At 41.1% G+C, this 15372-nt stretch overlaps 1 protein-coding gene across 3 annotated transcripts in view; it reads left to right on the top strand.

Moving 5' to 3' along the window:
* The window catches only part of LOC144687415 (anoctamin-1-like), a 173355-nt gene that overhangs the window by 15449 nt on the left and 142534 nt on the right, over positions 1–15372 (top strand). For all 3 annotated transcript variants that reach the window (XM_078553538.1, XM_078553535.1, XM_078553537.1), the window contains one exon: positions 1034–1372. In XM_078553538.1, the coding sequence (XP_078409664.1) occupies positions 1034–1372 (339 nt within the window). The remainder of the gene's footprint in view (positions 1–1033; positions 1373–15372) is intronic.

Raw genomic sequence — 15372 nt, 5'->3', positions numbered from 1 at the left:
AACCTGCCCAAAACAGTAGCTTGCTACCAGGGTTGTCATGGTGACCCTAACTGGAAGGTTGCATCTCCCTGGGCTCAATAGTAACTGAGCACCACACAGAGCACGTAAGCTAGGACAAAACATTCTTTAATGTTTGCCTGCTCATGCTTTAGGAGCTTGCTCTTCTACCTGTTTTCTGTACCTCAAACAATGGCTGAAGTGAAGTAAGGCAGTTATGTGGACCCAAAGGTTGCTGGAAATAAGCGGAGCATGCTTTCTTTACCAAAGTTGAGATGCTAAATCTTTCTGTGCTAGCAGCCTTAAAGTTGGTTTCTCAGCAAGCATTTTGAACTTGCCTCATGGAGCTTATGATTCCTCTCGGTAATCCAGTGAGTATCTCAGCAAAATACCTTTTTATTATAACAGGTAGTTTAATTCAGATGAGGTCGGTCAGATCTTTATTTGGACCTCTTTGTATTGCTTGTTCAGCTCTTTGTGAATATATTCGATATTCACGGGATTTTGATTTTAGTAAAGTAGGTCAGTATTAAATCTACCAGTTTTTTTTTGTAGGTGATAATATCAATAGTATTTGAACACATCTATAGTGGTTAGCTTCGAGTACACTGCAGGGGTGAAATTGGATTTGAGCGGAGCCACAAAACAGGTGCAATTGTTTTTGCCATCTGCTGTATTGCACAATTGGAGCATTGGGTTCTGCTGAAATCAATGTGACTGAATATTTGGGGTTATAGTGGTTGCCAATGGCCAATTTCGCCCTCCTTTGTCTTGAAGGAAAACTGTTTCTGGACTTTGAAGCCATCATTTTAAGTTTCTAATCTAAAACCTCACCTGACTATATAATAGATGTTACGGTTACCAAAATACAATGCCAGAAAAATTATACATGTGAAATAACAAGTAACATAAACAAGTCCATTTTGTTTCATGATATTAGTTTGTTTAGATGCTTGTAATATTTAACAATGTAACAGTTATAAAATAGTTTAGAAAACTTTAAGCATTTTATCCTTTTTCTTTTGCTTTTCCTTAGGTTATTAACAGCTACTTTGAAGATAATGAAGAGGGAGGCATCAAAAAAGGCTTGTATTTCAGTGATGGGAAGAGAAAGATAGACTATGTTTTGGTTTATCAAAACAGAAAGCACCATGCTCTGTCCCCCTCTCAGTATTCTGGAGCTACTGTCCCAAATGGCACTGCAACAAATCCCCCCAGGAGTAAACCCCACAAACAGCTGCCAGAACATGAGCAGGAGGTTGTGCTGGATGTTGGCAGCCATCACGAATCTGTGGAGGAAGAAAGGAGAGCCCGCCGAGAAGAGTTTGAGAAGAACGCCATGGAGAATGGACTAGAGATAGAGAAAGACAATGAGGTGAGAAAGCAAACTCTTAAAACCTGCAATGATTAAATCTTCATTTTAGGGGTTTGTGACAACATATTATTGCTCTTTGTTTTGTGGTTATTTTGCAAAGAAAAATGTGGAGTAAATTTAAAAGACATGCAAGTAATCAAGTAAAGATAAGGCTTCTTTGATCAAGCTTTTTCTCACCTGCTTTAATGTCTTCTTCTTTGGCTCGGTGTCAGTTGTCTGATTGTGTTCCTGTGAAGTGCCTTTGGATGGTTTATTATGTTAAAGATGCTATATATATGCAAATTGTTGCTGTTGTTGGTATTAAGACGTATCATGTATTATATCATAATATTAAGATAAATAATTTTATTTAAAGAAAACTGCCTGCTGTTAATTCATAAGATTTTAATGATGTTGCCTTTTAAAATGCATTTCTATTTACTTTCCTTTCCCTCTCTTTGATTTTCCCTCACTAAGCACTATTACTGGCTGAGAAGGCAAGCAACCCTTGGCCTCCACCAGCACCACTAAACAACCATTGGTGTGACCGAGGATATGACTTCAGCCTGACTGGCTCAGTCTTCGTTTTTTTTTCCTTTGTACAAGATGAATCTTTTAGGCCCACTCAAACCTTTATTGCGACTAAACAATTTAGACAAGCAGCTCATCATGCGGGGATTCATAGGCAAGGGTACATATCCTACCACTCCACAGCTAAGTGAATTGATGCTCCAAAGAATGGTATTGCCATGTCAGCTTTGTGAAAAGCATCCCTAAGACAACTGATTAAGGCACAAAAGTGCCCTACAGAAGAGAAGGCTTCAGATAGTTCTTCATGATTCTTAAAATAAAACCCAGTTTGTCAGCCTTCTTATGGTGCAAGCCTCCAGCAGTTTTCTTGGACCGAGATACATTTGAATGTGTCTCAGTGCCAAATATGTGCAGTTCATAGTTATTCTGTGAGAGCAGTTAGTAATTCTAGTGCCGACATGAATGATATTGCAATCCTTATGTCATCATTTTTAATTTTCAGGAGCGTTAAGTAACATTGAGTAGCAGTGCTTGTGATCTCAGCACATAAAATTTAAATACAGTTAAGCCATATTACATCTGAAGAATAAACAAGATGTCTGATTAAAGATGTTGAACATTCTGGTGACATTTATGAGCTATGTGTTCTTCACACTTGCCCTCTTCTGACCTGTGTACACAAAACAGTATTTACAAGTTGTCATCACCATGTGACATTAAATCTATCTATAATATATTGGAGGTCTTGCATTTGGCACAAACTTCCAGTAAGTGGCACATTTACTTTCCTGTAATACTTCCCCTGTCACATGATGTCCATCTTATACTTTGTTGATAAAGCAGTGCAATCTCGGACACACCTTAAGCAACATCATTAATTGTATATTTTAAAATGAAATATTCAACTAATGTCTGAAAAATTATGTCATTCCATTTAATTGATTTTTTCCTGCAGCTGAGCTTTCATCATACATATTATAATTTGAGTATTGCTAAACAAAAGAGAGACACTGTGGAAGCTTTTCATCTTGAACTCGTCAGGACAATTCACAAGAATACCAGTTGTGAAGGGAACAACAATTTATACTGCATGAGAAGGCAGTGCCGATTGGTTGGCATGTGGACTCTGATTGGTAGAGGTTTTGCCATGGAGAATGCCAGGGACCAGTTAACTGCCAAGCTTTCGTTTAAGTTCAAACCAGGCAGGTCGATTCTGATTGGTCAAGGCATTTCCATGGGGAATGAACCAGGGAATGGCTGTGCCACAATATTTTTTTTAATTGAAAAAGTGCAATATGTGGACATGCTCCTTCTGTCTGCAAAGGACAGGGCCCTGTGTGTGAATATATGTAGCTTCTAGTAGGCATAAATGAGCCACACTGCAAGCCTGACTGATAATCTTGAATTGATTGTCAGTGTAGTTCTTAGCACAGTCAGGATTGTTTAGCAAGTGCTGTCAATTGCGGAATTACGCCTAATGTTGGACACTATGTTTTGAGTATTGTATGCATGGGCTGGTTGGGTATGGTCAGTGCTTTGCTGTTGCGAACAACGGGAGGAACATGTTGTTTGATATGATCCATCAGTCATTGGTCAGAATCGACCCACCTGGTTTGAATTTAAACAAAAGCTTGAAAGTTATCTGTTCCCTGGTGCATTCTCCATGGCAACGTCTCTACCAATCAGAGTTCACTTGTCAATCAATCAGCATTCTCTTCACATGCAGTATAAATTGTTCTTCTCTTTACAACTGGTATTCTTGTGAATCTTTCCTGATGAGTGCAGCACAAAAAGCTTCGATAGCATGTCTCTTTTTTTCTGCAGTACTCAAATTCTGTACTACCAAACGACTATTTATATCATGGTTTCTATTTTAGATTTTACTTTAGTTTTGTGACTGTGGTAGAGTCACATTATCTTATTTGTGTTGCAGTGAAATGGTGTATAAGTGAATTGAATAATGTGCCACCGGGTATGCAATAGCCTTTGGACTATTCAGCCTAATTGTTTAAAAACTTCTGATTGTACAAGTTCTCAGAATTTTAGTACATTGTAAAGGCCTTCATCAAGCCAAAACAAACACAAGCAGTCAAAAAAGCTGGTAAAATAAAAGGTGAAATTCTAATCAGAAAGGCCTTCAAGTTACACTGTGGGGAAAAAAGGAAGGGATGCTGAACACATCTTTCTGAATTTCTCCACTATTCTGTTTCAGTGACAACTTTGACTCATTTGAGTTTAGTCAGATGTTACTTTCCACAGTTCATTCCAGGTTTTCATTCATTAACAGTAAAACTAAGCATAGTCTCCTTAATAAAGGCAAAATATTGCAGATGCTGGAAATCTGAAATAAAAATAGAAAATGCTGGAAAAACTCAGCAGGCCTGACAGCATCTGTGGTGAGAGAAACAGAGTTAAAGTTTCGAGTCCGTATGACTTCTTCAGAGCTCCAGGATCAAGGTTCGAGTCATTATGACTCTTGCTCTGAAGAAGAGTCATAATGGCTCAAGCCTTGATACTGGTTTTTAAGACACACTCTTGTATTTAAAAGGATAAAATGTCACACCGATTTTCAATCCATCAGATTTTTCAACAAATTGAAGAAATTATCCAATTGGTCCCATTAATGTGTCCCTTCCCCGTCGCCTGCAATGTTTTTCTTTTTCAATTATATAGCCAATTCTCCTTCGCAAGTTACTATTAAATCAGCGTCCATCATCCTTTTGGGCAATACAATCCAGATCATACCAACCTGTTGCATAAAAAAAAGATCTTCCCTCTGGTTCTTTTACCAATTCAATCTGAATCCTATAGTTACTAACCCTCTTACCAGTGGAAACAGTTTTCCTTATTTACTCTATCAAAGCCCCAAATAATTTTGAACAGCCTTATTAAATCTTCCCTTAACCTTCTCAGCTCTGTGGAGAGCAATTTCAACTTCATACACCACTGTTATCCCAAACATTTTGTTCGTTGTACAAGAACAATTATTTGAATCATCTGTAACTTGAAGTGATAAACAAAACATATGTTTAGGACAGTAATATTGGTAAATGCTCTTTTCCATTGGATTGATGAGTATTTTTGAATATATTAAGTTAAAAGCCTTAAAAGTAATTTCATATCAATGTAGTTTTCATAATATCAAAACAAATTGGCAACAAATAATTTGAATCTACAATGCCCATTTGCTGTGTGATGTTCATTTTTTTTGCATTTGTTAATTTGAAGTCAACTTCAAAGAAGGTTGACAGACAGTTCCCATTTTATGAGCAGCAAAATAAATTGTTTATAATTTCCCAAATAACAAAAGGAAACATCCTTCAAATATCATAAGATAAATTTCTATGTGCCCCATTATGAAGCTATTGAATGGAAAATCAAGCTTCATATGCACATAGGAACATTTAGCTCCTCAAACCTGTTTTGTCATTCAATGAGATGATGGCTAATCTGCAATCAGACTCCACATACCAGCCTTTGCCCTATATCTCTTAATACATTTGGTTAACAGAAATCCTTCAGTTTCAGATTTAAAATTTACAATTGATCCAGCATCTAATGGAAAGGAACTCCAAACTTCTACCAGCTTTTGTATGAAGAACCTAATTTCAGTGTCCTAATTTCAATCCTGAAAGGTCTGGCTCTAATTTTTAGGCATTTTTTTTGTTATTCTTTCATGGGATGTGGGTGTTGCTAGCTAGGCCAGCATTTATTGCCCATCCCTAACTGCCCTTAAGAAGGTGATGGTGAGCCGCCTTCTTAAACCGTGGCAGTCCATGTGGTGTAGGTATACCCACAGTGCTGTTAGGAAGGGAGTTCCAGGATTTTGACCCAGTGACAGTGAAAGAATGGCGATATAGTACAAAATCAGGATGGCGTGTGGCTTGGAGGGGAACTTCCAGGTGGTGGTGTTCCCATGTATCTGCTGCCCTTGTCTTTCTGGATGGTAGCATTTGTGGGTTTGGAAGGTGCTGCCTAAGGAGCCTTGGTGAATTCCTGCAGTGCATTTGGTAGATGGTACATACTGCTGCCACTGTGTGTCGGTGGTGGAGGGAGTAAATGTTTGTGGATGGGGTGCCAATCGAGCTGGATGGTGTCAATCTTCTTGAGTGTTGTTGGGGCTGCATTCATCCAGTGAAGGGAGAATGTTCCATCACACTCCTGACTTGTGCCTTGTAAATGGTATACAGGCTTTGGCGAGTCAGGAGGTGAGTTACTCACTGCAGAATTCTCAGCCTCTAAGCAGTTCTGGTCACCACAGTGTTTATATGGCGAGGCCAGTGCAGTTTCTGGTCAATGGTAACTCCCACAATGTTGATAGTGGGGGGGATTCAGTGATGGTAATGCCATTGAATGTAAAGGGGTGATGGTTAGATTCGCTTTGTTGGAGATGGTCTTTGCCTGGCACTTGTGTTATGCGAATGTAACTTGCCACTTATCAGCCCAAGCCTGAATGTTGTCCAGGTCTTGCTTGCATATGGTCACGGACTGCTTCAGTATTTGAGGAGTCACAAACGGTGCTGAACATTGTGCAATCATCAGCAAACATCCCCGCTTCTGACCTTATAATGGAGGCAAGGTCATTGATGACCTTGCAGCTGAAGATGGTTGGGCCTAGGACACTGCATTGCCCCTAGCCCTAGACTGTCCAACCAATGGAAATAGTTTCTCCCTATTTACCCGACCAACTCCCTTCAATATCTTGAAAACTTTGATTAAATCATCCCTTTAACCTCTAAATTCCAGAGAATTCAACTCTAGTTTGTGTAATCTCTCCTCGTAATTTAACCCTTGGAGTCCAGGTATCATTCTAGTAAATCTATGCTGTGTCTCCTTCAAGGCCAATTTTTCCTTCCTAATGTGCGGTGCCCAGAGATTTTCACAGTACTCCAGATGTGGTCTAGCCAGGGCTTTGTATGGTTTTAATGTAATTTCCAGCCCACCTTGTATTCTAGTCCTCTAGAAAAATAAAAGCTAGCATTTCATTAGACTTTTCGATTATTTTCTGCACCTGTTCATGGCATTTTCATGATCTATGTAACTGGATCTTCAAGTCTCTTTAGACTCCACTGTTATTGGATTTTTAACGATTAGTATTATGTCCAATTCTTTTTAGGTCCAAAGTGGAGAACCTCACATTTGCCTACATTGAAATCCATTTGCCACAGTTTTGCCCATTCACTTAATCTATTAATATCTTTGTAATTTTATGCTTCCATCTACACTGCATACCTATCTTTAAGTCATTATCAAACCTGGCTATGTGGTTTTCTATTCCATCATCCAAGTCATTAATAAATACAGTGAATAGTTGAGGCCCCGAAACAGATCTTTGCAGGACACCATTAGACACCAATTAGAGTGCCTGCCCTTTATCCCTACTGTCTCCCACCACTCAGCCATTTTTAAAAAATTCATCCACGGGATATGGGCTTCACTGGCTGGGTCATCATTTATTGCCCATCCCTAGTTGCCCTTGAGAAGGTGGTGGTGAGCTGCCTTCTTGAATCGCTGCAGTCCATGTGGTCTAGGTACACCCACAGTGCTGTTAGGAAGGGAGTTCCAGGATTTTGACCCAGCAACAGAGAAAGAATGGTGATATATTTACAAGTCAGGTTAGTGAGTGACTTGGAGGGGAACTTCCAGATGTCAGTGTTCCCATCTATCTGCTGCCCTGGTCCTTCAATGGTAGTGTTTGTGGGTTTGGAAGGTGCTGTCTAAGGAGCCTTGGTGAATTCCTGCAGTGCATCTTGCCGATGGTACACACTGCTGCTACTGTGTGTCGGTGGTGGAGAGAATGAATGTTTGTGGATGTGGTGTCAGTCAAGTGGGCAGCTTTGTCCTGGATGGTGTCAAGCTTCTTGAGTGTTGTTGGAGCTGCACTCATCCAGGCAAGTGGAGAGTATTCCATCACACTCCTGACTTGTGCCTTGTGGATAGTGGACAGGCTTTGGGGAGTCAGGAGGTGAATTATTCACCACAGGATTCCTAGCCTTTGACCTGCTGTTGTAGCCACAGTATTTATATGGCTAGTCAAGTTCAACTTCTGGTCAATGGTAAGCCCCAGGATGTTGATAGTGGGGGATTCAGTGATGGTAATGCCATTGAACATCAAGGGGTGATGGTTAGATTCTCTCTTGTTGGAGATGGTCACTGCCTGGCACTTGTGTTATGCGAATGTTGCTTGCCATATATGAGCCCAAGCCTGGATATTGCCCAGCTCTTGCTGCATTTGGACATGAACTGCTTCAGTATCTAAAGACTTTCTGTCATGAATGGTGCTGAACATTGTGCATCTCCACTTCTGACCTTGTGATGGAAGGAAGGTCATTGATGAAGGAGGTGAAGATGGTTGGGCCGAGGACACTATCCTGGGGAACTCCTGCAGTGATGTCCTGGAGCTGAGATGACTAACCTCCAACAACCACAACCATCTTCCTTTGCGCTAGATATTACTCTGACCAGTGGATAGTATCCCCCCTGATTCTCTTTGACTCCAGTTTTGCTAGGGCTTCTTGATGCCACACTCGGTCAAATGTGGCCTTGATATCAAGGGCAGTCACTTTCACCTCACTTCGGGAGTTCAGCTCTTTTGTCTATGTTTGAACAAAGGCTGTAAAGAGGTCAGGAGCTGAGTGGCCCTGGCGGAACCCAAACTGGGTGTCAGTGAGCAGGTTATTGCTAAGCACGTGCCGCTTGATAGCACTGTTGATGACCCCTTCTATGACTTTACTGATGATCAAGAGTAGGCTGATAGGGCGGAAATTGGCTGGGTTGGATTTGTCCTGCTTTTTGTGTACAGGACATACCTGGGCAATTTTCCACACAGCCGGTTAGATGCCAGTGTTGTGCCTGTACTGGAAAAGGTTGGCTAGGGGCGCAGCAATTATAGACTGTATTAAAATCCTGCCAAGAGATGTTATGCTAATTGTTCTATAATTCCCGGGTTTCCCCCTCTCACTTTTCTTAAATATTGGAGCAATATGAACAAATTTCCAATCTAAAGGAACGGGTTCCTGAATTGAGAGAACTTTGGAAGATTTTAGTTAGGACATTTGCCATATTCTCACCTCTTTCCTTTAAAATCTTGTGATGGAAATGGTCTGGTCCTAAGGATTTTGTCACTTTTTATTGCCATTACTGTCTTCATTACTGTTATTTTGATTACACCATTTTTGGTGAGTCCCTGATTCAATTTTAGCTTCCTCTGAACATAAGAGGTAAGTCACACTCCTAAAACAGAGCAACGCACTGTGGGAGAACATACAGGAAAAATAGGTACAGAAAATGGATTATCTATTATAACTGCGTCCAGTTTTACAGTGGGCAGAATGTGGAATAGGCATGATCCTTCATGCTCAACAATCGAACATGCTCCAAACATGCAATGCTGAAGTAGCTATTTTCCCTCCAATTATTTCTGTACCTACTTCATGAAATCAGATTGAATTGCATTGAATTTATAGGCTCATTTTTAAAATATTTTATTTATGTATTACTGCTTTGTACTCATACAGGGCAGGACTCACATTTTGTGATCAAGTCAGGTGAAGTGTTCTTCTTAAAGGTAGATTCAAGGCTTATAAATGCTCTATATTACTGCAAAATGTTTGAAGATGGCGTCACTGGATTTTCCTTTAATTACCCCTCATCACTTCAAAGTAGACATACATACCTGGGCTTAGTCCCATGGGTAGATGCCACTCCCTGGTACCTCAATCAAATAGCCATCATGAGTGTAGGGTGTGGGGTGCCAGAATATTCACAGCTGAATGCAGCCCTGCACTCACCTGATCTCTATGTACATCCACTTTATGGAGGATGTCACTAGAACGTAATGAGGATCAGGAACCCAGTCAGATTTCCTATCCCCCTGTCCTACCCCAGAATGTTTCTTCCAATACTCTAACTCGAATGTTGAACTTCCCTTTTACCGTTGTTGACTTGGCTAACATATTGGAATTGTACAAGGGTCCATATAGTTCAGAACCATGCCTATTTGAGGGAATAGGTAGCACAATGGTTCTTTGTTAATTAAAATGAAAAGAATCATTGACAATAGGTTAATGATTGGAATAAAAATAGAGGTAAAACACTGGCTTCCCTCAGATCAGGATATAGGATTTATATAATATTCAGTGCTATGATTACAGTACAATGGGAGGCAGAAACAAACATACTGGGGATGATATTAAACCCCTACAACATAATAAAGTTGGGGGAGGGGTTAAACATTAAAAACAAGGAATGTGTCTCCAACCTGTGCTCACTTTTCTTTGGCAGAAGGTTGTGAACCATGCAAATGCCCCATTTTGGAGTTGCGGAACAATTCATAATATTTAAACCAGGTTCCCACAGCGTAATTAGGAACCTGATTTCAAGTTAACAGCTACCAAATCGGCTTCGCAGGATTCAGGAGTGAATGGAAACAGGAGCAGCTGGCTGCAGAAGGTGAATGCTTTTTAGAGCACTCCTTGTGGGCCAGGAAGAGCAGGAGTGTTCCCTCTGCCTCCTCGAGCAAACCTTTGGTTTCCTTATTGGTGATTGTGGCCTCTCCTCCCTGCTGCGATTGGCTGACTCCCACCTCTGTACACCCAACCCCTGATCTCTAGTTGTCTTCCCCTCAGCTATCTCACCCCTCCAAACCCCAATCTTTCCATCCCAATTCTGACTCCCCCAACTACACCAAAGCTGATCTTTCGTGAATGCTGGGGAGAGTCCTCCACGAGCCTTGGCTGTGGTCCCCTGCCATTGATTTTTCTGCCTGGAAGTTGGCCAGTTTGTCAATTTGACCAGCTGTTGGGCAGGAAGTGATTGATATTAATGGTAATTAAATTTGGCTGAACCTTTGTGTCCCTAGGATTTCTGGGTTTCCCTACCTGCACCCGGCTACTGCATTCCCCTGCTCTTTTCACGCCTTCCTGCAAACATTTGGGGTCATTATTCCACGCATTGCTTCACAGCTCAATCCTATTATGATGCCGTGTGGGTGCTGGACTAACTTAGTGGATATCCAATCACATCAGTGTTTGCTGCCTCCTCTAATAGGATGTGTCCCAAATAGCCCAACTCCCAAGCACAAAAAAATCCCCACTTCTCCTGGCTCCTGACCTTGAAAAACTTTAGCAGCTTCAGCAGGGTGAAGAGTGGCGCTGTGGGGCATACATACACTGTGAAACAGCCCTGGTCTAGCTAATCTTACTGCATAACTATTTACTAGGTAGCAGATTCAAACAGTACGGATTGATACCTGTTCCAAAATTTCCACCTAGCCTCAGGGAAGTGATTTTACCTTGATTTGAGGTGTGCCTCAACCATCATTTTAGGCTCTTATTCTCAATTCTATAAAGAATAAATACTGCTGAAACTGGGTTGTACAATGTGGCTGTGCTACTAACTAAGCCGCCAGCTGTTACATGTTATTAATATAAGCATGCTGGGTTAATGATTAGATTCCATGAGGACACTCATCCCTGACAGCAACAAAATATTTATTAGCTCCCTGTCAACAAATAACAAGTAATATTTCCATACAGTATTTAACTGAATATACTTGGATTCACATTGTTAGACACAAAGGGCAGAATTTTACGACAGTGGGATTTTATGTTCCCACCAAAGCCAATGGGGTTTAGAATGTCTCGCCGCATTTTACGGCTCTGTCCCCGCCGAAACGGGGCCGTAAAATTCTGCCCATAGGATCACAGAATGTTTACAGCATGGAAGGAGGCAATTTGGTCTTCTTGCCTGTGCTGACAGTTTGCAAGAGCTTCTCTGCTAGTCCCACTTATCCTTCTCCTTGTAGCCCTGCAATTCTTTTTCTTTTTGGGTGCTTATCCAATTCCCTTTTGAAAACCAGTGTTGAATCTCCTCCACCACTCTCAGGCAGTGCTTCCAGATCCTAACCACTCGCTGCATAAAAAAAGTTTTCCCTCATGTCACTGTTAGTTCTTTTGGCAATCACCTTAAGATGGTGTCCTCTGGTTCTCAACCCTTCCACCAGTGGGTGCAGGTTCTCCCTAACTTTTCTGTCCGGACCCCTCATGATTTCGAAAACTTCTACCAAATCTCCTCTCAACCTTCTCTTCTCTGAGGAGAATGGCCCCAGCTTCTCCAAACTATCCACTTAACTGAAGTCCCTCATCCCTGGATTCATTCTCGTGAATCTTTTCTGCACCCTGTCTAATGCCTTCAAAACCTTCCTAAAGTGTGGTGCCCAGAACTGGACAGAATACTCCTGTTGAGGCCGAACCAGTGTTTTATAAAGGATCATCATAACTTCCATGCTGTTGCACTCTATGCCTCTATTTATAAAGTCCAGGAACAATATGTTTTATTTACCACTCAACCTGTCCTGCCACCTTCAATGATTTGTGCACAGATACCCCCAGGTCTCTGAGCTCCTGCATTCCCCTTTAATAATTTAAAATAAAACTTCCAATTATTTTGTATGTCTTGTTACTTATAGACTGTTGAATTACATAAAGGAGATAGTTTAATGCACGTAAATTCATTTTCTTTAAGAGTAATTAAAGCCCAGATTACTGAACAATGCTGAAGTTAAAAAAGCAAACTGCTCACAATTAGCATGCATATTTTGTTTACTGTGTGGAAATGTTACCATTTTAACATCAGGCTGAGCATTAGACAAACCTAAGTAACTTAGTAAGATTCTAGGGAAGTCTCCTGCAATGGTTTCACACCCATATCATCTGGTCATGTCCTGAAATTCTATCCTCTGCTCCCACCTATTGTAACACACACACTAATCTTTGTAAGCACAGTGGGTCTATCTAATGGAGGGAGATAGAAATCGTTGAGGAGATAGGTTCTACCAGTTTTATGCTCCATTTTATTTTTCAGGATGTAGACATTGCTGGCAAGGTTGGAAGTTGTTGTACATATTTAGTTAGCCATGAGAAGATGGTGAGGGTACTGCAGTGATGTTAAGGAAGGGGTCCCAGGATTTTTATTCTATAATTATGAAGGAATAGTGATTAATATCCAAGCGCGGATGGTATGTGATTTGGAGGGGAATTTGGAGATGATGGAGTTCCTGCTCCCTGTTTTATTCCAGATTATAGAGATCGTGGGTTTGGGTAGTGTTGCCAAAGTAGCCTTTGTGACTTGAAGCAGTCATGTAAATATTATATAAGCACATCAGTAGTAAAAGGGTGATAAAAGCAGGAGTAGGGCCAATTAGGGACCAAAAGGGGGATTTACACATAGAGGCAAGAGGCATGGTGACAGAAGAGGAAATTCAGTCACTCGAGGGGTTTAAAATTGATAAGAAGGAGGTATTGGATAAGCTGTCAGTACTTTAAGTTGGTAAGGGACTGGGACTGGATGAGATGCATCCAAGAATATTGAAGGAAGTGAGAGTGGAAATTGCAGAGGCACTGGCAATAATCTTTCAACGTTCCCTGGATGTGAGGGAGGTGCTGGAGGACTGGACAATTGCAAACATTACGCCCTTGTTCAAAAAAGGTTGTAAAAACCTGCCCTGCAATTACAGACCAGTCAGTTTAACTGCGTTGGTGGGGAAACTTCTAGAAACAATTATTCAGGATAGAATTAATAGTCACATGGAAAAATGTGGACTGATTCGGAAGAGTCAGCATGGATTTGGTGTCTAACTAACTTGCTTGAGGTAACAGAGATGGTTGATGAGGGAAAGGCCGTTGATGGACTTCCAAAAGGTGTTCAACACAGTGCCACACAACAGACTTGTGAGGAAAGTTATAGGTCATAGAATAAAAGGGACAGTAGCGACGTGGATACAAAATTAGCTGAGGGATAGGAAACAAAGAGTAATAGTTAATGGGTATTTTTCAGGCTGGAAGAAGTTTTGTAGTGGAGTTCCCCAGGGATCAGTATTGGAACCCTTGCTTTTCCTGATATATGTATAAATTATCTAGATCTTGGTGTGCAGGGGACAATTTCAAAGTTTGTGGATGATGCAAAACTTGGGAGAATTGTAAACTGTGAAGATGACAGTATGGAACTTCAAAAGGACATTGACACATTGGCGGAATGGGCAGATAGGTGGCAGATGAAGTTCAATGTGGGGAAGTGTGAGGTGATGCGCTTTGGTACAAAGAACATGGAGAGACAGTATAAAATAAAGGATACTATTCTAAAGGGTGTGCAGGAGCAGAGAGACCTTGGTGTATATGTACATAAGTCATTAAAGGTGGCAGGACAGTAGGGAGAGCTGTTTCTAAAGCATACAGTATTCTAGGCTCATTAATAAGGGCATAGAGCACAAGAGCAGGGAGGTTTTGATGAACTTTTATAAGACACTGGTTAGAACTCAGCTAGAGTATTGTGTACAGTTCTGGGTGCCACACTATAGGAAGGATGTGAATTCATTGTAGAGAGTGCAGGAGAGGTTTACGAGATTGGTTCCAGGGATGAGACTGATCAACCCTCCTACATTCAAGTCTAAATCGTTTATATGTACCATAAACAGCAAGGGACCCAACACCGATCCCTGTGGAACCCCACTGGACACAGGCATCCAGTCACAAAAACACCCCTCGACCATCACCCTCTGCTTCCTGCCACTCAGCTAATTCTGGATCCAATTTGCCTTGGATCCCATGGAGGACTCTTACCTTTTTTAACAATCTTCCATGTGGAATCTTATCAAAAACCTTGCTGAAGTCCAAGTAGACTATGTCAAATGTATTGCCCTCATCCACACACCTGGTCACCTCTTTGAAAAATTCAATCAAATTGGTTAGACATGACCTCCCCTTAACAAAACCATGCTGACAACCTTGATTAATCCCTGCCTCTCCAAGTGTAGATTAATTCTGTCCCTGAGAATTGCTTCCAATAGTTTCCCCATCACTGAGGTTAGATTGACTGGCCTGTAGTTCCCTGGTTTATCCCTTCCTCCCTTCTTGAATAACGGTATCACATTAGTTGTCCTCCAGTCCTCTGGCACCTCTCCTGTGGCCAGAGAGGTATTGAAAATTATTGCCAGCGCTTCTGCTATCTCCTCCCTTGCCTCACTCAACAGCCTGGGATACATTTCATCCGGGCCTGGAGATTTATCTACTTGTCAGCCTGCCAGACCACTTAGAACCTCCTCCCTTTCTATGCTAATTTCTTTAATTATATCATAGTCCTTCTGCCTGATTTCCATACCCACATCATTCCTCTCACTTGTGAATACACACAAAGACACAAAGTATTCATTTAGAACCCTACCTATGTCTTCCAGCTCCACACACAAATTACCACTATGGTCCTTAATGGGCCCTACACTTTCCTGAGTTATCCTCTTACTCTTAATGTACTTGTAAAACAACTTTGGATTTTCCTTTATTTTATCTGCCAATGTATTTTCATGCCCCCTTTTTGCTCTACTAATTTCCTTTTTAAGTTCCCCTGACACATTCTATACTCCTCTAGGGCTTCCACTGTTTTGAGCATGTCTGCCTTAAGCCTCCCTTTTTCTCTTTATCCAATCCTGTATATCC

This window comes from Cetorhinus maximus, chromosome 12 (assembly GCF_964194155.1).
Source record: "Cetorhinus maximus chromosome 12, sCetMax3.hap1.1, whole genome shotgun sequence".
NCBI classification, from domain to species: Eukaryota; Metazoa; Chordata; class Chondrichthyes; order Lamniformes; family Cetorhinidae; genus Cetorhinus; species Cetorhinus maximus.
This window is presented reverse-complemented; position numbering and strand designations above follow the sequence as displayed.